The sequence below is a fragment of the Peromyscus leucopus genome, chromosome 3, assembly GCF_004664715.2.
Source record: "Peromyscus leucopus breed LL Stock chromosome 3, UCI_PerLeu_2.1, whole genome shotgun sequence".
Lineage (NCBI taxonomy): Eukaryota > Metazoa > Chordata > Mammalia > Rodentia > Cricetidae > Peromyscus > Peromyscus leucopus.
Genome location: NC_051065.1, coordinates 50717345 through 50742488, shown reverse-complemented (window position 1 = coordinate 50742488; position 25144 = coordinate 50717345). Strand labels below are relative to the sequence as shown.

Here is a 25144-nt window from a genome sequence, read left to right as displayed (position 1 = left end):
GGCTACAGGTCAGGCTTCCCAAGGCCGTTCACTGCAGGAACCCAGCAAGAGTTTAACTTGTAACAGAGCTCCAAAAAGGGAAGAGTCTGAGCTCCCTCTGAGCTCCGAGGAGGCTCCAGGAAGGGGGCTGGAAGTTCCACAGCAGCAGCAGGGGAGTTCTTTTCCAGAACCCACAAGTGAGCCCCATCCTTAGGCCTCCACCAACAAGCCAACTGCAGCTCCTGCTCCCCCCCCCCCAACACACTGTAACCTCACATCTGCACTCCTCTGGCCTGTCTCCATCTTAAAGGGCCTTTGTCACTTGTTCCCAGGCCTCCAGGGCAGGACAGAAGGGCCTTTGCTTCTGCACTCCGTAAAAGCAGAAGTCAGGGGAGCCAGGGAGCTGGGAGGAGGTGGCTGGGGTTGCGTGGGTGGGGGATGGGGATGAAGACCAGACAAGAGTGAAGGGCACAGGACACCGCTCTCCTTCGGGTACTGTTCCTCCTACAGACCCCCTCGACACTCCATTTAAAGAGCAGGAAGAAGGCCATCAAGTGTTACATAAGACGAGCTTGGAGACACAGCTGCTGGAATTAAAAGTGGCTTCTTTCTCAGAACAGTACCCCAGAGTCATTCTGCCCAGCTGTATAAACGGAGGGTAATTCACCGAGAGACACTGAGTGGGCGGCTGGGCCAAATGGCCCTCTGTGGTTCCTCTCGCTCCGTGTTCTACTCCCACATGTGAGAACCAGATGTTTCCCAGACATCGACTCTGCTGAAGGAGTCAGCCTCTTCCAAAACATCCATTCTCTCTATGAGACTATGTGGATTCCTGATACTCTGGGTTCTGATTGAGCAAGCTTTGGCTTCAACAGGGATATGTGATCAACCAAGAGCCTCCTCCTACCCGCCTCCTCTCCAGGGCTTTCTTAGGTTCCTGTTAAGTAATGCCCCCCCCCTACCCCCAGCCAAACCCACAGCCACCAGGCTTGTGCTCCAATACGCCTTCTCCATAAAGCTGGTGCCGTTCCTCTCCACTCATCTCAGCTCTCCAGCTGTGCAGGAATCGGCCCCAGATGTCATGCTCTAAATATCTCACAGTCATGGTCACCATTTCATACTTTAGTCCAGGGATCGTCCTCCGGAGAGGTGTGGCATGTTTCCCCCATCATTCTCAATGGGAAAATGTAAATTTCAGAGAAGTTGTGGTGGTGGGGGGGAGTTGTAATACTGCATGCCCACTGCCTAAGGCAGTGGTTCTCAACCTGTGGGTCACGACCCCTTTTGGGGGGGGTCAAACGACCTTTTCCACAGGGGTCTCATATCAGATGTCTTACGTATCAGAGTGTTCATAACAGCAAAGTTACAGTTATGAAGAAGCAACAAAAATAATTTTATGGCTGGGGGTCACCACAACCTGAGGAACTGTATTAAAGGGTGGCAGCATTAGGAAGGATGAGAAACACTGGCCTGAGGGCTAGCAATAACATTTCACTGTTCTTACCTGTCACAAATCTATCTATTCTACTGGAGCCAAGCAGCCTGTGGCCCCCAGGTTTCACCGACCACATAATCACTACCACAAACAAAGCACAAGGATGTGTAAAGGGAGGAGATACAGGGGAACACTGCCCTTTATTCCAGACACTCGGGTCCACAGACGCCCCTAAGTGTCCACCCTTGGACGTGGCCACTGCCTTGGACCCTCACTCCCTCCTCGAAGATCTTTCCTCCCCTCACACTACCTCTCACCCACAGAGCAAGGCAAGTGGGGTGACAGAGCTACTCAGAATGTCACAAAGGGAGACACCTGCTTAGGTTTACTAGTCTCCAGAGGATCCTAACCCCAAATGCTTTGAAGTGACAGGAGTAGCAGCCACCCAGTTCCTCTCAGAGACCCAAACACACAGAGGAAAGGGACTCCAAGAGCACAGGAGCTGCAGACACACCAGGAGGGTAGGGATATCCCCGGGGGCTCAGAAAGAATGAGAAGCTGTGACTTGGGGTGGGGGGGGAACTTCATATAATCCATTGGTCATCTGACTGAATCACTAGCAGCAATTTCAGGATGGCCAGGACAATTTCAAGGTGAAGGTGATAAATGACAGAGATTGTAATTGGGAGATAGGTAGAGATATAGAGAGGTAAGAAAGACGTTGATTGATGATAGGTAGGTAGATGATTGATATTTGACAGAAGAAAGGAAAAACAGGAAGGAAGGTAACATGATAGACAGATAGGACAGATGGGTGGATAGATAGACAGGACAGGTAGACAGGCAGACAGAACAGATACATACATAGATAAATAAACAAGATAGATGGGTGGATAGGACAGGCAGACATACATAACAGACAGATACATATCTAGATAAATCAGCAGGATGGATAGATAGATAGACAAGCAGACAGATAATCATATATAACAACAAACACGGTTTAATTTGTTTACAAAGACATGGAGAAGCAGTTTCCAGGAACGCTTCATACTTTGGACATAACCACCTGACAGTTGCAGAGGTCACTTCTTTCTCTTCCTCCTCAGAAGTAATCTCAATTCGTCTTCATGCCAACGTTGTGAAATGAAAACCACTATTATCACTGCCTGTTATCAATGAGGCCAATGAGGCCAAAATAAACAAAATTACACAAGACCACTAACTCAGCAAACCCAAAACAGAAAAGGTCCTGACTTCAGGCCACTTTTCTCCAATTTCAAACCACTTTACAGAAAATCTAGCGTCAGGTAGAACAGAATGACCACTCTAAAAAAGACTTTGTAACAGACAAACACAGGCTTGGAAAGTGTTTGGTGCAAAGGAAGAAAGATGTCCTGCTGTCATTTCTGGTTCCAGTCTCAGGAGACTTCCAGTCAGTTGCACAGTAACTCTTTTTATGAAACATGGAGAGACTGCAGTCTGTGGCTGGCTAGAGCTTGGCCCAGTTTGGTTTATGTACGTAAAACATATGCTTCATTTCCGTGACTTTTCCAACATCTCCAACTTACCCCTGGATAGACTCTAAGACATCCCTCCATGGCCTTTTCTCGCACTTGTTGGCAGGCTGTTGAGGGGGGCAACTTTTAGGAAGCAGAAATCCTTTGCACACCAAAAACCTGTACTTTGATTTAGCTCACCTGGCATCTCAGGGTTCCAATGCTGGATAGGGAGGCAAGGAGCTGAGGGGCCACTGCTTCCTGTGAAGATCCTAAGCCCTCCCTCCTGAGCTCCTGGGCCACCTTTCCTGTATCTGTCAGGTTCATGAGGGTTGTCTGTGGGAGCCAGAGAGGGGGGAGGAAACGCCAGGGCCCTGCACCTGTCACCTGTACATGCCTATCACAGCTCCCAGACACGTTATCTGTTTTCTCTTGTAATACTGTTATGCTTGAGTTTCCTGCTTCCACCTTGTGAGGTCAGGACAGGGCAAACTCTACCAGGCAGGCTGAGCAACACAGAGCCAGGTGAGGCCATCAGTTCAAACTATCAAAAAGTACAAGGTGTACAGTCCTGTCAGACTGATTTCAAAAGAACACCGACCAGATCCTTGCCTTGACACATGCAGGGGTTCTGAGTGGACAGATGCATGAAGAACTGGTCAAGAAGCGGGGATGGGAAGAACCCGATGTAGATGACGAGCTGACCCTGAAGGTGGCATTCTCCAGGTGAGTCAGTTTGCTGAACTCCCTCTAGCTTCATCTGGCCTCGGGATCTGAGGCACTGAGGAATGCCGAGGGTCCCGGAAGCCACATGCCAGGATGGGCAGACTTTCAGAAGGCTCAGCCAGCAGTTCTCAAATTTAACAAGCACAGACTCACAGGTAGGTGTGGCTCTCACCCCTCAGCAAAGAAACTTCTCTTTGCAACAGAAGGAGACCATCACAGATAACACACACACACACACACACACACACACACACACACACACACACACACACGATCAAAACACAGAGAACAAGCGATCACGTGGTACCCAGCCCCACTTGATCCATCTGCAACACAATTTCTGCACCCAAGGCTCAGAGAACATGGTAGAAGAGGGGGTGGAAAGATTGTACAAGCCAGAGAGAGGATCAAGACGTCAGCTGTGAGACTCGGTCTACTAAAGAAAAGAGGCCAGAGGCCATGAATTTAAGAGAGAACAGGACAGGTTAAGGGAGGAAAAGGAAAGGGGAAAATGATATAATTATACTTTAATTAACAAAAAATATTTCAAAGTATCAAAACACAGTGACTAGAATATGGGAAAACTGCTAAACTTAATCTACCTATACCCCAAAGTACACAGTATCTATTTACCGTATTCGTGTATATTTATCTGCAGCAATTCAATGTGTTTTTGTTTTTGTTTTTTCTGTTGCAATGTGCTTACTTAGGCATTACTTTAGTAATAATTCATATGTATAGTGGAAAACAATGTTAACATGGTCTGGGATCCTGTGAGGAAGACGAACTCCCAAAACCCGCCAAACCCAAATCGGAGGCTGGGACACCAATGTCACTGTTTTCTAAGCTCCTAGGTCACTGGGACCTGCATCCAAGAGTGAGCACCATTGCTGTAGACAGTCAGGTAGTCAGAGTGGAACTTCCACAGCTCCAAAAGGGTTGGAGTCAGCCAAGGAGGTGACCAGAGGCCCAATTAAGAAGGTGCCACCGGCAGGGGACCCCCTAGGCCTAGATAAGTGCAGCTGGAGAAGAGGGGAGGAAGGGTAACGGCTGGTGCCCAGGCCTTGCTCCAAGCTTACAGACATCTGTAAAGAGCAACTGAGTTTCATGTGTCTCCATCCTGTAAGTCCAGCTCCAGAAATACACAGCAGAGATCTCTTAACTTGGGCTGAAAGTCTGATGGGGCTCCAGACCCAGTACTTCACCTGAGCAGAGTGAGCAACAGGAATGGCAAAAAGGGAAAGAAAGTATCCACCCAACCAGCAACCAGACTCCTCATCCACCTCTAACTCGAAGAGCGCCTAGCTCCTTCCTTCGCTGCCCCCAATGTTTATTCATCGCCCCCAGTCTTGCCCCCGATGTTTATTCATTAGCCCCCGGTCTTGCTGCCCCCGATGTTTATGTATCAGTGTCTACCCCCACCCCTAGTGCACGCCTGCGCACCCTCCCCGCCTCTTGCACAGTGTGGCTCCTCCTCTGGTCCTAGCTATCCCATACATCCAGGATGAAAATCATGCCGTTTCCATACACCAGAGAGAAACCCACCCCATCAGGTAAAAATACACACCTTGTGGGTGGTACCCTCCAAAACGCTGTGGACGCCAAGTCCTTGCCATGAAAGAGGAGGCTAGCTAAGAGAAGAAGAAACCCAAGTTCAGGGCTACTAGAAACAGAAGCAAAGACCGAGTCCAGAGAAGAAGGGACAGGCAGACCCCAGAGCAAGGAAGGAGTACAAAGAGAACAGAGGAAGAGAGAGGAAAAGGAAGGAGCAGTGGCCTTATGGGAAGGGCAGGTGGGGATGATGGCAAACACTCCTGCAGGCTTCAGGGACTTTGGAGTGTCCTGGGCGCAGGGGTGACTCAGCCCTCAGCCAGGCTCGGAGTCTCGGAATCTACACTCTTCAAGTGCATTCCTGTGTGCCAGGTTTTGAAAGGTTTTTAAGTGACTTGAAGGAAACTTAACAATTCGAGGTCAAATAAAATTCAAAATGGGTGTAGAAAAGAATCCTCAATGCCAAGAACAAGAACAGGATTAAAAATAAGCGCGAGACTGGAAAATACTCCAGTCTGCACCACAATCAACTCAGAAAAGTCCACCGATGCTCCAAATCTGCGAGACTGGCACAGCCAGCTAGCCAGGGTACGTGTACCGGACCGGATGGGAAACAACAGGTTAACTCAAGGAAGTATGAGTGAGCACGCGGCCAGAGCCCACCACTGATGGTCAGAAAGGTCACTTTCAGCCTATGTCTCCGTTGAGTCAGAATCCTGAGATTCTGATGATATAACATGGCTGCTTCTTTTGCTTAAAAAAAAAAAAAATCACTCCAAAAAAGCAAAGTCTGAGGATTAGGTTTTGAGTACAGATGTTCAGTGCATGGTGTAGCTTGCTGATGTGTGTCTCTCTGGTCCTTGGGCCATAAGCTCTCACCTGTCAATAGCCAGGGTCTAATGGGTGCCTAGCAGCAACAGAAAGCAGAGAGCTTCTAGAAGAAAGCAGAACAGTCCCAGCAGGCCTGACACATGCATACAGGACACGGGTGGTAGACTCACTCTATAGTTCAGAACAACTTTTAGAGTTGCTTGGCTCAAGCCTACATTTTTCAGAATTTCACAAAAGATGCCAATACACAGTACACATCCAATATCCTAAAGAGCATTTCCAGAGGGTCCATCCAATCTGAGTCTCAGACCAAGTTGAGAGCCACTGGGTGTTAGTCCCCTGGGTCCTCTAACACCCCTGAGCACTGGCAGCTCAGGCCACTCTTACAGGGAAAACAAACCAGGCTTCTCTCCAGCTGGTTACGGCGCTGTTTCCAACCAACAAAGCTGCTTACCCTCAGAGCAGGACTTCCCTACACCACATAGGGGAGCTTCACAAACCCCTGTTCCAAGCCCCCCCCACACACACACACACGCAGAGAGAGAGAGAGAGAGAGAGAGAGAGAGAGAGAGAGAGAGAGAGAGAGAGAGAGAGAGAGAGAGAGAGCGAGCCAACATCTGGGCCTGGCCACTCTGCCTCCATGGCCTTTCTTCCTTCTCCCATTGACCTCTTCTGTGTTTCTCCCATGCAACTGTGACTGTAGGCCTTCCTAGCTTGCACTCCTCAAGGGCAGGGCTGAGTCTTACAACGGCTTTTGTGAACATTCCAGAAGGCCAGATTCCAGGCCCTGCACTCAGAGGCGGCCCCTTAATTATTGTTGGCCAGCTGCTTTTCCTGAGAAAGCATAATCAGGCCTTTTGATTCCTACACACACACACACTGCCTGTTCCCTGCTAGCCACCTCTCCACTGGAAGAGAACCTCTCAGTCCACACACGTTCCAGCCAGTTAAGAGATCAGGACATAAGCACCCACCCAGAAGGGTCAAAAGTACCACTGAGGATTCGCCATGCCACACCCAGAAGCAAGAGAAGAAAATGAAACAGTTCCCTAATCTGTGGGGTGAAGGGGCCATGATCAGCTCACAGGTCATCTCCAGACCATTGACTATAGAAGCATGGTCAAATGCCACTCTGACGCAACAGACACTGACCGTGAAATACCCACCCTTCCCTTCCGCTATCACACACACACGCACACACACACACACACACACACCAGTTTCTGTTCTGGGCAGGAAGGCACTCAGCCACAATAAAGGCCTCCTGGTCACTCTTTCAGGTAGAGGTGGCCAAGGAAAGATAAATGGGATTCTGTTTGAAGGTCTTGGAGGAATCCTTGGCTTCTCAATTCAGGCTTTCCTGCTCTGCCTTTCCACTTCCTCCCACCAGCGAGGCTAAGGCTGGGCTAGAAGTCAAGCAGATGAATTTGCAGTCATAAAAACAAACATCACTGTGCTACAGACGGACGAACAAATGCAAAGGAAAATTCCAGGCCCCTGCACACTGGCCAATGGCATCAGTGGGTTCTCACCTGTTTAAGTAGCTGAACTTTCAAAACATCGATCAATGTGCTTGTGATTATAGTTTTTAAATTGTGACTGGTATGTTTTTGTTTTATTTTTCTAAAAGCAAAATGAGTCTTTGGCTGAAGTGAGTTTCTCAAATGAGCAAGAAGAAGAAGAAAAGTCTCTCAACCAGGATATTTCTCCTTCGGTTGGCAAAGACCAAAGGACAAACTTTTCCACGAAAAGTGTCTACATTTCATGAAAGACCAAAGACATCAGAAAGCCTCCAAAAATCGTACAAGGTTTTGCTGTAATGGAGTTCACACAAAGAAGAACTGTTGAGTAACTGGTTAGAAGATGTCAGCCTGCATAGCCAACGCCATGATCAGCAGTGATCTTCTAGTGAAAATAAAGAGTGTAACTGCCAGGGGAGAGGGAAATTTAGACACGGGTTTCTAAAAGCTTCTTCCCAAAGCTCTGCTGAACCGACCCAAGTCATACAACACCATGGAAAGGATCCGTCCTCATGGCTGAGTCTGTGAATTGCTGTTGGAGGATGGGGACCGACAGGTCCAGATGAAAGGAAAGACAGATGCCATCTGAGAGCCCAGGTCTCAGGAGGCTCTCTGAGGAAGAGGGTCACTCACCTTTCATGGATATGTATTTATTATTTTGGACAGGCTGTAACCCCGGCTGACCTCCAAGTGTGGCGACCCTCTTACCCCTGGCCCACTAGTGCTTGGATTAGAGGCATGTCTTACACTCCAGGCTCCTTTTATGAACTTCTTCAGAAAGCCCAAGAACGGAATGCAGTCCAGGCCAGAGTGATTCCATGTAGCTTCCTTGTCCTCCCTCATGCTTCTCAATGGCATGGCGGAGTCGCCCAGCTAGGAAGCTGGGAGTGAGAGGGTAGAGTCACGAAATGGAGAGACTATGAGCTTTGTGAAGCCATGGGTGGTACCTACCTGGGCCACTCAGTGACATGTTCATGGTTCCCTCCCCTACTCTCCTCATGCTAACAGATTCCTAGCTAGACCACAACTGGCAAGGAAAGCTATTTATATAAGAAAAACCCAAAGTTGGCCATCTCAGTGTCCAGCAATGGGCAGTTGTTGCAGAGGCTGGCAGGCATAAGGAATGGGCTGTTCCCTTCCTGTCCCCTCCTGTAACTTCAAGAATTCAAACACCTGCTTCAACCCTCCCCCACCAAAACTCAGAGAATTTCAGTTCCTCGGGAGCAGGTGCCTCAGAAATAGAAGCCTGAATTCAGTCATGCAAATCATCAAAGGGCCTGGGGCCCAAGAGGATTCAGGAGGGAGCCAAAGAAACTCCCAGCACCTCTATATTCCCTCAAAGTCTGCTCACAACTGAGCCACAACACACAGACCCTGTTCTGTTTATTGATCTTTTCACCATAAGTTCATCATTCAACAAGTTTTCTTTCTATGTCTGTCTGAAATTACTGAAATAGGAAACTAGAGGGAAGGCACTTGGTCCCTTCTGAGAAACAAGCAGCTTGGTGCCGGGCACAACAGTAGACATTTACTCCATGTCATCTTTTCTCCCTCATAGCCCAGTGAAATAGCCTCAGAAAGACACTCAGGGTTTAGACAGCCAGAACCACGCTCACTTATGACATTTACCCATCATTCAACCATTTTCTGAGATAGCTACAAAGTGTCCAAGACTGTTCTGGAAGTTGGGGGCCCCCGCAGTGATTAAACATATGGAGATATGCTTTCATGATGTTTATTCTTTATCGGAGGAAGTACCTGGTCAACCGTAATTCTTAGGGATTTCCATCAAGTGTGCTACGGAGCACCCCAGCTCCAGTAGTATGGTTGGGAATGGGGAACCAGCAGTGGAAGCTGGAGCCCACACTACTGGAGGGGGAACCCTCCTGCTGTGACTTGATTCATCCAAGACTTCGGGACATCTTATGGACACCATAATTTTCTCTGTGTCATGACAGCAGAGCTTAAACACTCTCAACAGTTTGTCAATGACCATCAGGGCTATGAAGATGTGTGGAAGCCAAAATCCCACTTCCACTTCTCTTTCCCCAGGGGCTGAGCCATCTGCAGACAACAGAGCAAACAGAATCCCACAACAGAATCAGGAAGAAATGGAACAAGAAAGCCCAAACTTCACCTTTCTTGGTCCACCTGACCTTCTTGCTGGTCCGGTTTCTTCCCATAAATCAAAGGCAACACTAAAGAACCTCACGTTCCTCACCAAAGGATTTGCTGCTGGCGGCTACATGTCTGCCTCTCTTTCTCACCATACAAGAAAAATGTGCACCTCTAGATTGTCAAGGTCACTGGGTATGTTTATATAGCCCATGACGCCCTGAACCCAAGGGAGGGCAGACCTGTTCCCATGTGGGTTTGGTCCTGGTCTCACCCCATAGGCCCTCCCGCTTTCCAGGGGCTCCCAAATATGGGTCACAGCCTGCAGCAAGAATCCTGGAAAGAAAACTTGCAAACCCAGAACAGAACTAGAAAAACAACTTCAAGCAGCACCTCCCAAGTGAATGCATGGCTGGGCAGGCAGCTAAAAGTCAGAGTGGCAAAGACTGGCTTGGGAAGTCTTTGGTTTATATAAATATCCCCCACTAGAATTTTATATCAATTCTCTGGTAGAGTCCAGTCCCTTTTGCAAAGGATAGTATAGAGTGGCTAAGTTACCTGGAATGGAAACGGGGAGGAAAACACTCTTAACTTTTCAGCTGCTCTCTACTGAAATCCACAGGTCTGCACCGGGGTGTTTGAGCAAGCCCTTGTCCACATAAAGGGGGAGGAGCACGCGAATGCCAACAAGCTGAAGGCTCTCATAAGCGAACCCAGATTCCCGCTGGCTAGATGGGAAAAATCGTTATGACTGATCTTACGATACAAAGTTAACGTGAAATGCAGCCACAGGCACCCCCCGCTGATGAAGCCAAGGTCTACAGTGTGACAGCAGGGGCTATCAAGTGAGGGAGAACTGAATGGCAGGGCAAGGGCTCCAGAAACGTCCCCCACCTGTGCTCAGTTGTGCTATGCACCCATAACTGCTTGAAACAAATAGAGTCAGGGGCTGGAGAGAAGGCTCAGAGGTTCAGAGCGATTGTTGTTCCTGCAGAGGACCTGGGTTCGGTTCCCAGCACCCACAGGGGCAGCTCACAACTGTCTGCAACTCCAGTCCCAGGGGAATCCAACACCCTCTTCTGGTTTCCTCGGGCACCAGGCACAAATGTGGTATATATTCGTACACACGGGCCTACCCATAAATTAAAATAAATTTTTAAGATAAGGTCAAATTTTTTTTAGAAAAAAAAATTGTTATAGATGTTTCAAATTTACAAGACGTTTTCTTATTGAAAGGGTGCGAAAGGGCTGGGATGTGGCTCTGTTGCTTGAAGAGTATGCACTTAGCATGCACATGCCCTAGGTTCAACACCCAGCAACATATAAACCAGGTGTGTGTGTGAGGGGGGCACATCCCTGTAATCTGAGATCGGAAGATCATCCTTGGCTACAGGAGAGTTGGAGGCCATGGGTGGAAAGACAACCTAGTGGTTAAGAGCACTTGCTGTTCTTCATACGCCCAGAGTTCTATTCCCAGCACCCATGCCGGGTGGTGAACAGTTGCCTAGGACTCCAGCTCCTGAGGATCTGACACTCTCTTCTGTCCTCCCTGGAACCCACGTGCACTTGTGCACACTCACACAGAGACACATACACAAAATTTGTTTTAATCTTTAAAACAAAGTGTTTTCAAGGCCAGCCTGGACTATGGGAGACGCAGTCATAAAAATAAAATAAAATTCAAGACCCAAGGGCTTCAAGGTAGTTCTTTGTGTCCTAGTTAGGCCTCAGAAACACACACACACACACACACACACACACACACACACACACACACACACTCGGTAGGGTAAATCCCAGCTCCTTGAGGGAGCCCTCCTCAAAGCATTGGGCGGCTGATCAGAAACCGAACTTTTCTCTACAGCCACATCTCTCTTCAGCCCCTAGGTGCCTGACCTCGGGTCAGGAAAAAGAACCCCTCGTGTCCCTGGGAGGCCTGGAGGCATGAAAAGAATATCCCTGGACTCAGGAAAGTTGAGAGTGAGGGCAGACTCAGGCAGGGGTCTGCAGGGGAACCGGCATGTGTCCTGCCACAGCCCTCTGCAGTGACGGTTTGGAACTGCTCATTTTCCTTGAAGTCACTGTCATTTACTTTACCTACAGGCTGACCCTGCTGCAATGTCATCTGTGCTTACCTGCCCTGCTAGTTCACACAGTCGGGAGCCAATGGAAGCTTTTTTTCTATTCTATTCTCTCTCTCTCTCTCTCTCTCTCTCTCTCTCTCTCTCTCTCTCTCTCCTCTCTCCTCTCTCCTCTCTCCCCTCCCCCCCTCTCTCCTTCATTTCTTTCTTTCTTTATCTTATTGAAACAGAATCTCATGCAGCCCAGGCTACCCCCAAACTCCACCTGTGGTTGAAATTTCCTTTTTACTCCTGATCCTCCTGTCTCTTCCTCTCAAATTCACAGGTTTAGGCCACCGCACCCGGCTTTCTCTCTGTTTCTCTACAGCGTGAACATTGTTGATGACTCTGTGACCAAACTCATTTGAGACATGAGTGGGTGTGCCGAGTGATTTCTCTGGGAAGAGGAGGAGGAGTAAAGAAGGAAAATGGGCCAGGTATACATGCAGGCAGAACACTGTGTACATATTAAATAAATCTTTACAAAGAGGAGGAGGAGGAGGAGGAGGAGGAGGAGGAGAGAAATGGGTTCTTTGTGGCCATATGGCAAACTCCAACACTTTTAAAAGTCTGTGGTCATCCACCTTTTTTGTGGACCACAAAGTCTAGGAACCACACACAGTGCAAGGGCAAATGAAACACACACACACACACACACACACACACACACACACACACACACCACTGCGCTGACTAGAAAGGACATCCAGGGACAAGCAGACTCATCATGGACAGAATGAAAGTAGGACCACAGAGGCACCAAGGATGCTGCCAGATTTGAAAACCGGCATTAACCCTTTAATAAAACTCAGCAGTACTGTGTGTACAGTACTCCTGCTAATGCACTCTCCCTCCCTCCGGCAGTCCACACTCTGACCAGACACCTCTTCCCAGATGGAGTCCTGTGCCCTGCACAAAGGTTCTGCCACCAGGGAAGACCTGTGGCTGCAGAAACACAGATACAGTCCTGGACTAACAGGCAAATCCATCCCTACAGGGCTTGGCAGTCAGCTGAAGGGCACACGCGGCCTTCGGCACCCTGACCACTTCCCCCACCCCCAGCATCTTGCTCCTCTTTGGGATCCTGCAAAGGAAGTTTGCTCTCTCTCTGCACTCCCTCTCTGCCCTCTTTCTGCGCTCTCTCTGCCTGTTCTGAGTTCAGCAGTGATAGTAAACCGGCGCTGGCGGGTGGCACCGGTTAAAGGCAGAAAAGTCACGGGCCGCGGCCCAGAGCTTTATTAGAAAGAAAGAGGGGAGAGGAAGGAGGAGAGCCAGGCCTGGACAGAAAGGAAGGTGGTGGGAGCAGAGAGAGAACACAGAAAGAGAGTGTGGGGGTCCGCATCGGGCTTTTTAAGGCGCGGGGATTGCGTGACCATAGTCGCCAGCGCCCACTGATGATGTAAGACGTAAGACACAGGAGCCGGGTGGTGGCGGCTGCGCACGCCTTTAATACCAGCACTTGGGAGGCAGAGCCAGACGGATCTTTGTGAGTTCGAGGCCAGCCTGGTCTACAGAGTGAGATCCAGGAAAGGCGCAAAGCTACACAGAGAAACCCTGTCTAGAAAAACCAAAAAAGACACAGGACCCCGAGCTGCGCACAGACAGAATCCTAACAAGCAACACATTCCTCTGCCATGCCCATGCTCCTGTATCCCCCACTGGGTTCTCCCACTCTTCCCCTCACCAAGGGTCTGTCTGGACTGCTGTATATGGACCCCTGTCTTCACTACAAAGCCCCGGACTCCCAGCACCCCAATTTAGGTCTCCAATTGGAACCCCTCTCCAGAACTCCAGATCCAATTTCCCAAATGCTTTTCAGACATCACTCCTGAATAGTCCACAAGTTCCCTCTGTCACCGAGTCTCAAAATGAGCTCATTCTCTTCCCACAAAACTCACTTGCTCTCCAAAGATTTCCATTCCAGGTTGATGGCAACTCAGTCACCAATGCAGGGGACAGGAAGTCTCCCATAAACGACTCTTCCTTCCCATGGGTCATCAGGTCTCCAGATCTGGCTTCTAACCCTCTCACATACATTGCTCCTCCCTGTGGTTTCAGGCCTCATGATGTTCAGCTCAAGGACGACCTGGCCAGCCGGCAGATCATTCTGCCGCTGTCGACTCCTTCCTCCAACCTTTATCTTTCAGCCACTTTCTAAGTTTCCTTCCTCAAATACATTTCTGCTTCCGTCCATGTCTTATTAACAGCCTCCCACCTTCCCATCTACAGAAAGATCTTGGCCCGGCTCCCAACCCTCCCTGCAGAACCCCTTTTCTCAAAGGACATTTAAAAGTCCTTGGGGGTGTCTGTGGGGAGGTGGCGGTGCCTCTCTGGACTCTCAGCACTTGGGGAGCAGAGGCAGAAAGATCTCGAGTTTGAAGCCCCTTTCTGAAACAAACTACTTAGGATTCCCGGATTCAACTCTAGCTTTTTATATCCGTCCACACTATGTACTTGAGGGCTGGAGAACTCCGGTTTATACGTCAACACCCACCATGGATGCGTGGATGCCGCATTCTCTGCAAAGAGTGCCTCAATTCTTCACCCCTTTTGTCTGTCATTCCATTCCCCGGGCTGTAAAAAGAGCCCGAGCACAGCCCTACTGCAAAACACATCCCAGGTATTTAACTGCTTGCAATTCAATGACCGCCTTGCTTTTCCCCCTTCCTGCTCTAAGGGAGAGCCACAAGGTCAAGAACGGATGTCAGTCTACCTACATGTGCAGGCTTTGAAAAGCAGTTCAGAAAGCAAGAAACAGAGAGAGACAGACAGAGGGAGACAGGGACAGATAAAGACAGAGAGACAGAGACAGAGATCTTGAGATTGGAGGAGGGCTGAGAGTGCTGCTTCCCCAGGAAGTGTGGGCAGGAAGCAAGGAAGGCCTTGAAGACAGAACCCTTGCAAGGCTCTGACTGGCTGCCTCAGATTGTCTGCTAACAGGACTGACCGGTGAGGGAGACACTGTCTCCACAAATCCCATTTCCTCCACTTGTCTAAAAACACTGGCCTATCGGTTTGACTCCTGCTAGCTTGCTCTCTCAGCCAAAAGGAATTTCCCTTTACACAAAAACTATTCAGACATTTCCAAGACATGAAATGCTACAAACCAAGATTTTCCACTCAGACAACTTGGAAACTGTGGACCTCTTCTCCCCAGACACTTTTTATTTGCCAAGGAGTCTGAAAGGCCTTTTCTCTTTAATATGAAAAAAATGTCTCCTACCTCCCTGTTTTTTTCCACTTTTTATTTTGTCTAGGTTTCACTGAAGCCAACTTTTAAACCAGAAGGCAGATTTCTACATTATACAATACAAATCAGCCAGGTGCATGTAAAATGGCAGTACTCAGCAAGAGGAGGCAACAGGATCATGACCCTAAGACCAGCCGAGGCTGCAGAGAGACTCTATTTTAAAAAATAAAAATAGCGCGCGCGCGTGCGCGCGCGCACACACACACACACACACACACACACACAAACTGTACTCGTCAATTAGGTTGTCCAAATGAAACAGTCAACTGATTGAATATTAGTATTGTTATTTTAATAGCCCATTTAACTGAAGTTTGCTAGAGACTTTTTTTAATGTATTGTTAAGTTAGTATGCAAAGTAACGAGTTTTGTTATGGCATTAAGTAGCTTGTTTTTGTTTTTTGATAGGAGCCTTTTAGCCTGGTGTAGTGACTCACACCTGTAATTCTAGTATTCCAGGGAACTGAGGCAGGAAGATTGCTGGTGTTGGCTACACAGTGAGTTTGGGGCTAACCTGAACCAAAGAGTGACATCCTGTATTACACACACACACACACACACACACACACACACACACACACACACACACGAACACCTTTCAATGGTAGGTACCCAAGACATAAAAGGGACTTCAGTCCATTTAATTACAAACACACACTTCCGATTGGGTAGACTGCACAGGGTATGAAGCCAACTGCTTACGATGAGGTTCCCACATCAAAATGCTTTAGACCCCAGCTGAGAGCTGCCTACCACAGATGCAGCTGACAGAGTGGCCATAGAGATTTGGGCAGTTCAGAGGAACCCATCCAAACTCTTCAGCAACAACAACAAAAACTAAAGCTCTTCTATAATGCTAGTTAAGTTTAGATCAATCACACCAGAGGAAACCAACCCAAAAGCAGGCAGTGTAACATGAACTGATTATCACCCACCCTAAGAGCAGCCATAAGACCCACAGGGGTGTAAGGGACATGACCTAAGGTCTGACCTTTACACTGGCCTTCCAAACAGTCAAACAACTCTACATATCACCACCACACCAAGTCCACAAGGGATTTCCCTAGCCAAAGTGTATGAAGAAGTCCAGACAAAACACAGGCTGTATCTGGTGGGTGACATTGAATCCAGAAGCAGCTGTCTCGGGAATGACCCATGAGAACAGTGCATGGGTTGACACTTCGGGACTGCTAAGTCACCAAACATCCCTGCGATAACAACAAGGGCCCCTGATAACAGGAGTCAGAGTAGCCCTGGTTCTTCTTAGTCAGAGGAACATATTGTGAAGATTCAAGGGTTACACAGCCTGAACTGTTGTGCAGCTAAGGTGGACCCAGAAGAATCCGGGGTCATACTCCAAAGATCCCCAGCTCTGCATCAACAAACAACAGACTTGAAGAGTCGGTTACACGAGCAGGTGGGGAGTATACAAAAAGAGAAGATAGCCAAGGACCCAATGCTCATGTTTAAGATAGAGTCAAGAAGCCAGTGACAGAGCAAAAGCTAAGCCTCACCCCATCCCCCAGTGTTGTGGAAAAAGCAAAGGCCACTTATAGCCAGGCATGACAGCACATGCCTGTAATCCCAGTGCTTAGGAAGCTGATGCTGAAAGACTCTAAGTGTGAGGCCAGCCTGAGCTACAGAGTGAGGCAAAGCCAGCCTGGGCTACAATGCAAGGCCCCAACTCAAATTTAAAAAAAAAAAAAAAGTTACAAGGTAAAGACTATGGTCAATATTGCCAAATATTTCCACAAGGCCCAGCAGGTACACATGGAGAAGAGATGGTAGGACTTGAAGTTAGGGGGAGGTTGTAGAAGCCCACAATCAGTGACAGGAACCAGAGCTCGGGGGTGAAACTGAAGACGTGGAGACTGGATCTGATAACTACTTGTGTGAGGGGGAAAAAAACTGACCATGAACAAGTCTGACAGAAACATGAGCAAGAAGGAGCAGCTGGCAAGCATGTGTTGAAGGCAGAGACCTGTGTTTAGAGCTGAAGATAGAAGCTGGCAAGAGAGGAATTCAGATACACGAGAGAGAATAATTACAAGCCCCCTCTGCCTCCCAAATGACACCAGACTCTCATGGTCGGGACAGCTCATCCTCAAACTGAAGACATTTGACATAGAGGACAGAGTAAAAATAAATGTGTCTATTACAGGCAAAGAAACAAATCCAACTAACACGCCCAAGGTCACCAGAGAACCAGTGGCCTGGATCAAAGACCCACCCATTCCACAATACAGGCCCCACTCCCAACCCCAGTGAAAGCCAGGGCTCTTTGGACAACCGCTCCACCCTCATTGTCTTCTCTAAACAAAAAGAGACAGATACCAATACCAAGTGTCCTGGCTAGTTTAATGTCAACTTGACACAAGCTAGTGTTACCTGAAAGGAGGGAACCTTTCTCAACTGAGAAAATGCCTCCATAAGATCTAACTACAAGGCATTTTCTTAATTAGTGATCAACAGGATTGGGTCCAGCCCACTGTGGGTGGTGCCATCCCTGTCCTGGTGGTCTTGGGTTCTATAAGAAAGCAGGCTGAGCAAGCCATGAGGAGCAAGCCAGCAAGCTCCCCTCCATGGCCTATGCATCAGCTCCTGCCTCCAGGTTCCTGCCCTGACTTCATTTAGTGATGAACAATGATATGGAAGTGTAAGTCAAATAAACCCCTTCCTCCCCAAGTTGCTTTGGTCATGATGTTTCATCACAGCAACAGAAACACTAACTTAGACACCAAGCCGGCTACTCGGAGTCTTTATCAAACTACATGTGCATATCTTAAAAAGACTTCATGACAATACAGATCTGATTGATAGATAGATGATAGATAGATAGATAGATAGATAGATAGATAGATAGATAGATAGATAGATAGATACATGGTTATATATTAACAAAAAGACCAGAATCATTAAGTTTATCCATTTTCCAGGATGGCTGTGTGTCAAAGGACTATTATGGATTGCTTAGCATTTCACACTTGACCTCAGCAAAGAGAAGAGCATGGAAAAACCAAAGGCACATCTGGCCTCAAGAAGCCTGTCTTGGGGGGGGGGCAAATTATTATTCTAAGTCTCAGATTCCTTATACAAAACCCACTCTGTGCCCCCATGGCTAAAGCATACAATTCCATCCAGGGAAAAACTAAAGTCACCTGGAACTATGACTTGGAAGAGCTAGTGAATATCCAGTGAGCAGGGAGGGATTAGCTCAAGGCTAACACAAAGACGTAAGACGTAAGATGACATGTCTCACCATTTCCTTTCAGTCCTTTAATCAGGAAACAGAGGCCTTCACTGAGACAGTGCGGATGCCCTACAGCCATAGGTTCAACCACAGCAAAAAGCCAGCAGGGCCTTAGGGCCATGTCCCAGGGACGTCAGCAGAGAGAGGCCAGGCTATGGCAGGAAGTTCAAGCAGCAGACAGACACACCATGCCTCATCAGTATTTGAATGGCCAACATGCAAGTGGGAAAACCGCTTTGAAAATGGCCTTCAGCTTTCACCCTGCTGGGGACCTGGAATGGAACAAGTCATTCTTGCCTTGCATGGTGAGCAAGATTCCTGGCCCCACTAGTTACCTCTAGCCCTGGTATTTGGCTCCGATGCTGAGAGTCTGGATAAGTAATTCTGCACGTCTCAGTCAATGAGCCAGGACACTCCCTCCCTGCACCTCTCTGACCCCACCTCCAAGAAGAGGCGTCGTATGTATTTCAAGGGTTTTCGCTGCCACTCTAGTGTTCCTTGGACACTGGTAGCACACCTAAACAATCAGACTTTGCAAGTGGCACAGAATCTGGGCTTGTTCTTTTGTTCTCACGGCTAATAATTACCAATTTCAAACATTTTTCTACTGCTATCCCACCTCTGAGAGCCAGCAGGCACACCTCTGTGTGTCAATCAAACATAACTTTTGACAGACTATTATACCAACAACCACACCTAAGTCTCTAGTACCTCTTTCATCACTAAATGATTCATCTAGGCCCATCCTTTCAACCCTCCATCCTTTTCCAGCTGTCGGTTTAGATACGGTCATATGACCCGATCCTTAACAATACATTAAGTCAGCTGGCAAGCTGCTAAAATTTTCTTGAGGGTTGGAGAGATGGCTCAGCAGTTAAGAGCACTGGCTGCTCTTGCAGAGGACCAGGGTTTGGTTCCCAGCGCCCACATTGGGTGGTCCACAAACACCTGTAACTTCAGTTTCAGAGGATTTGATCCCCTCAGCCAAAGAGAACCCAGAATCCCCATCAGGCATTGCAACAACAGGAGATGACATCTGAGTGAGAACATCAGATCAAAGGCTTCACTGCCCATTAGAACCATCCCAGCCTCTGGGCCTGCTGGCAGGAGGGCCAAACCTCTCAGCCTATGAGATGCGCGAACTCCTCAGCAGACAGTGTCAGCCAAATGAGAAAGCCAGATGCTTCCCACGGGATACCCTCGGGTTCCCTTAATTCCCTCCCTACCACTGGCTGGGACCTATCATTTCACTTTAGAAACTGACCAGATGGAAAACCGGAGTAGTGGAACCCCCGACTCATTGTACATCTGTACTGTACCTTTAAGACGGGCAGAACCCGTGGCCATCTCTGTAAAGATGACTTCCTATCTACCCATTTTTCAATGGACAGAATCATTGCAAAAGTTGACCAAAATCTTTATTCACCAGGTAGAAGAGAAGAGGGGAAGTGACCAAGATGGCAAAGTTTATTCTCCACAAGCCATGGTCAGCCTTCAACCTGGGAACACCATTCCACCACGCGTCCCCGTTGCCCAGCATCTTCACACAGTCTGCAGCATCATGAGCGGAAAGCTTTAATGCCGTCAGTACAGAGATCTCCTTTGCCCCACTCTTGGGAAAACTACCCCTAGTCCAGATTTAGATGAGTCTACTTTAGTCTTGTTTTAGAGTCCAGGTTAATTGCCCTGGTCTCTTAAACTGGATTGGCCCCCGCTTTTCTGGTCTTTTTAATAAAGCCTCACTGTAGCCCAGGCTGACACGGAACTTGTTAAGTGGCCCATGTTGACCATGAACTTGTGATCCTTTTGTGTCAGCCTCAAATACTAGGATTATAGGCACTGACCATGACATCCAGCTCCAAGTCTTCATTTTCTAAGCATATTCAGAACATAAAACTCCAAACTGTGGAGGCTGGCAAGGTTAAAATGCTTTCTGCACCTGACAACCTGACCTCAGTGCCCAGAACTCATGATGAATGGAGAGAACCAACCCCTGAAAGTTGTTCTTTGACCTCCACACATGCACATTGGCACACACATTTCTGTCATACACACACCCACATGCGCACACACACATATATACACACCCACATGCACACACACATATATACACACACATATACACACCCACATATATACACACACATATACACACCCACATGCACACACACACATATACATACACATGGACACTAGCACATACATGCCTATCATACACACACCCACATGCACACTAGTACACACATGCCTATCATACACACACACACACATGCACACACATATATACAGACACATGCACACTAGCACACACATGCCTAACACATGCACACTACCACACACATGTGCCTTACACACATATGCACATGCACATACACACATGCACATACACATAAATAAAAATTAAAATAAAATATTTAAATTGAACAGTGCCAAATATTACAGTATATAGTTGGACCACCTTCCTTTTCCTGACTCCAGAATTCCAAATCCTTTCACCAGAAACAAATAATTTTCCATCTTTTAATCATATCCCCAGACAGTCTGTGCACAGATGCATTAATAAAATGTGTATAAACTCTTACAGGTTCATATAACATTAGAACAGTCCAACATCCAGGCATGTCTGTAAAAAAGGGGGCAAAGTTTCTCAAAACAGTTCCCAACGGTAAAAGACAAGTCCCCTGTCCTGTGTAAGCCATCGTTCTAAACACTTTCAGCCTGGATCAGTCTGGAAGCAGCAGCTTTCATGGAAAAACTATTCGCTGAACTAAAATAACATGCCCCCTTAATCACAACTTTTTCTCTTCAGTGCTGGTGATGGATCTCCTGAGTCACACCTCCGGCTCAGGAGGCTTTATACAAGCCTCAAGAGGAAGCCTGAAACTTCGTCACTCAGGACCTGCTGAGCAAGGCCACATCAGCCTCTTCATATGTTGCATTATTCAGGTGACTTTAAACCTGTCCCCCTAAGCCTTCAGGACAGAGAAGTCTTCATGGCTAGCTAAACAAGAAAACCATTGCTCTTCGTGTTCACAGGGCACATCTGAGAAAGAAAAATCCCAGCCTTAGGCAACTTGGACATTTTCTCTTTCTGAAACCAGTTATGCAGAAGTTTGCTAAAACAGAGCCTTGGTGACCAGATATGTTAGCTAAACCCCAACTTAAAACAAAGAGCCTGATCACAGAAGGCACAGCCAGCCCCAGTTAAACATTAGCTGCTTTGGGGCTCAGCAGCTTCTACAACCCTATCATTCTCTCCCAACCTTTTAATCAGATACCTTTCTTTAAGTCAGGATTTTTCAACCTATAGCACATCGGGATTTGGGGTCAGGCAGATCTGGATTCGCATCCAGGTTACATTACTAATTAGCCGTGGGGCCCAAATCCCACAACATGCTCCTTAGTTTTTGTATATATAAAATAAACCTAATTGGGGAGGGGGGAGGGGCTCAAACAGCAAGATGGCGCGGCAGGTAAAGGTCCCCTGACCGCACAAACCTGAGGACCTCAGTTCGGCACTGAGAGCCATGGTGAAAAATAAACAAAGAAGGGCTCTCACACGGGGCCACGAAAGACTGAAGACAGCATCATTTCGTAAAGCACTCAACATAACCTCTCTTAGTGGGACCCCAACATAATTTGGGGGAGCCCTTACAAAATGAAAGTATAGGGCTCCTATTCAAAAATGACTAAGATTCTTAAGACGGCGGCAGTGGGGCTGGAGAGAGGGCTCAGCCCTGACTCTGCTTGCTTCGCAGGCCCAAGGACTGGAGCTCAGTCCCTACAACCACAGGTAACAAAAAACAGACAGACAGGCCTGCTGCTGTCTCAGGCTCGGAATCCCAGCACTGCGGAGGTAGAGAAGCATAGATCCCTGGGGCTCACTGGCCATCCAGCCTAGCCTGCAAGACAAGTTCCAGAACACCGAGAGACCCGAGGCAGCAAAGGAGGTGGAGGGTGCCTCAGGAATAACACGCAAGATTGTACTCTGGCTGCCACAGGCACGCGCGCGCGCGCACACACACACACACACACACACACACACACACACACGCACACACACACAGATACATGGTCAAAAAAAATGATAAAAGGAGACCATCCAACCAAGTACAGGCTGGGAAACTGCACAACGGCCCATGCACACCAGGGGCCCCCTCTTTGAGGCACAGACTATAGCTATGATCATCTCTTACTTAGCACTTTTCCCAAAGACGATCTTTCCTATGCCCCACCCCACCCCCACCCCCATGTTCTCCTCTCAACACACTCAACTTAGAAAATTTCACCGGATCAGTTCAAAACCAGGCTCCGGTATCTTGGAAGCAGCCCGTATCTACCAAGAAAATAACTCACCAAGACAGGCTAACCTACAGCAGAAGGTGATGCCGTAGACACAGTTCATGTCCAAGGTACCCCACCTTCTGACAGCCGGCCTGTGTCCAGGCTTCTCCTCCTGCTGAGATAACACTCACCTCCTTCAAACCCCTGTTCAGAGATTCTATTCATCAGTTCCAGCCTATTCTCTGTCCTTCCTCTATCCTGAGGACTCTATCATGGTGACGTCAGTCTGCTTTTACTTCTTCCATTACACTTAAAATGTCGAGCATGCTATAGTGTTTGCTTCTCTTTATGCTCATCATGTGTTGTTTATTTTTTCCAACACATTTGCAAACACATGCAAAAAAAATGTAAACTACTCAGAGTCATGTGCTTTAGTCTATTTTTGTTCATTATGTATCCCAAATGCTTAGAACAGTGTTTGGCACATGGAAATTATTCAATAAATATGAAGTGAAAGAATATCTTTGAATGAAAACATAATAAAAACAGACCATCACTTCATCCACATGGGGAATCAGCCCCTCCGCCATCATGGACAAACTGCACTAACAGCTCCTTGGCACATAGACATCTGAGTTCAAGAGGCAGCTGAGAAAAGTACCCGTTTTCAAATCATTTCCAAACTTGCGCTGGTTCAGAGGAATATGATCCAGCCATCCATGCCTCTTTCATCACTGACGCATACACATATACTAATGACTTGCAGCAATTGTGAGTGGCATTTTGTATGTGTGAGCTGTTCAAAAGGGAGACACTTGTCTGGAGACCACAATAGCCGTTGAAAAGCAGAGGATTATCAGAAAAGTGACCCACATCACTGCTTTACCACAAGGACTCAGAACACCTGAGTTGTTAATGTCAAAAGGAATGTGAGGTCTCGAGCTCTGGAACTGTAAGGACGGTGGCTGGAGCCCAGCCAAGCTTTTGTCCTACAGTTCCTGCCAATCCCAGGTAGGGACTCATCTCAGAACCCTGCCTGGCATCTCTCAGGATCCAGCAATGTGGCTGTCTGCACATTTTATCCCACCAGCTGAAAGCCCCCCCACCCCCCGAAGTGGTCGCCTTGCGGCCGCTGGGCAAAACATTTTCACAGTGAGAGCCAATGCTGAGAACAAGTTTCTCTCCACTCATGGTCAAGCTGTAGCTCATGTCATCGGGAACATCTGGAGCCCTCAACGTTAGAAAACAGCTACGGGTCAGCATGTTCAGGCTCTTGCTGGAGCACATGGAGCACATCTGGGCTCCCCACGCAAAAGGCTTCTTCGGGAGGGACAGTGGGCAAAGGCCTGAGGACCACAATCACACTCAACATCTGGCTTTTGCCCCAGAGTGAACCTCGGCTCCCTCTCAACCCTACACATGGCTTCTTTTTTTAACCCGCCCTTCTCAGCCACCAGAAATGCATTGGTGGGAAGCAGCCGGGAGGCCCCATCCCTTTTCCCAAAATACAGTCAGCCAGCAGCAGAGGCCAAAGAGGTGGAGCCTGCGGGCCGTTTTTACAAAAGTTTCAAATATCCTGGTACTGACCCCATTAACAACACCAAGACAGAAAAGCAGCCAAGCCTGTCCTCACCTCAGAGTTAGCCTGCCTCCCTCCCTCCCTCCCTCTCTCTCTCTCTCTCTCTCTCTCTCTCTCTCTCTCTCTCTCTCTCTCTCTCTCTCTCTCTCTCCCAACTTCCAGGAGATCTCGAACAAAGCCATATACCAGCACTGACTATCAGAAACAAGATTTCCTTTTGCAAATCTAATGCCAAAAGGCTGAAAGTGACATCTTTAAATGAGCCATGCTCTGTGACAGTTGAGTCTCCCAAGAGGTCTCTGCGGGAAGGAACTGGTGAGCTGTCCCACCTCTCCCCAAAGCCTCTCTGAAATAAGCAGCTGCCTCAGATTTTCCGGACTTCTCGGAGATCTTTCCCCCTGAAAAGGGAAGAAGCAGATCTTCGAGGCCGTGCAGTTGAAGCAGCTAAGCAAGGCGGCCGCTGTCCCGAGTGGAGAAAGAAGGCTTTCCAACAAGCGAGTATATTTTAAAGATTTAAAAAAAAAAAAAAAAAAGTTAAGGAACAGGAAAAAGAAGAAACAGATGGAAAGAAAATACTACATCAGCTTGTCCAATTTTTTTTTTTTTTTAAACAAACCTTACCACAAAAATCAATGTAACTGGGCGGAGGCATTACTCTCAAAACACATCCCCTTCCCAGCATCGCTGTACCGTTAGCAATAGGAAATGGTGCTGCCGATAGGAAAACAGTATAAAACTACTTTGGAATACAAAGGGTCACTACTCGGAAGAAAGTTTAAAGGTCCCAGCTGTGCACCTTAGTGTGTTCATAGAGGAAAACTCCCATCCCCAGACCTCTTGTTATGGCCATGCCCCTTCCCAGACGCTGCCTCCCAGTCCCAGGTCTCCAGCCGGTGACAACAACCTCCTTTCTCTTCCAAGCCCCCCTGCCCGGGGCCGTGGGTCCTCACCGTGTGGTACATGAGGGCCTCGGTCTCTCCCGGCTCTGACAGCTCGCTCAGCTTA

General features: G+C 48.0%; 1 protein-coding gene across 1 annotated transcript in view; it reads right to left on the bottom strand.

Annotated features, from left to right (window-relative positions):
* The window catches only part of Creb3l2 (cAMP responsive element binding protein 3 like 2), a 118131-nt gene extending 92993 nt beyond the window's left edge, over nucleotides 1-25138 (bottom strand). Inside the window, exon 1 of the mRNA XM_028866073.2 lies at nucleotides 25090-25138. Coding sequence (XP_028721906.2) covers nucleotides 25090-25101 — 12 coding nt within the window. The 5' untranslated portion in view covers nucleotides 25102-25138. The remainder of the gene's footprint in view (nucleotides 1-25089) is intronic.
* Between the last annotated feature and the right edge of the window lie 6 nt (nucleotides 25139-25144).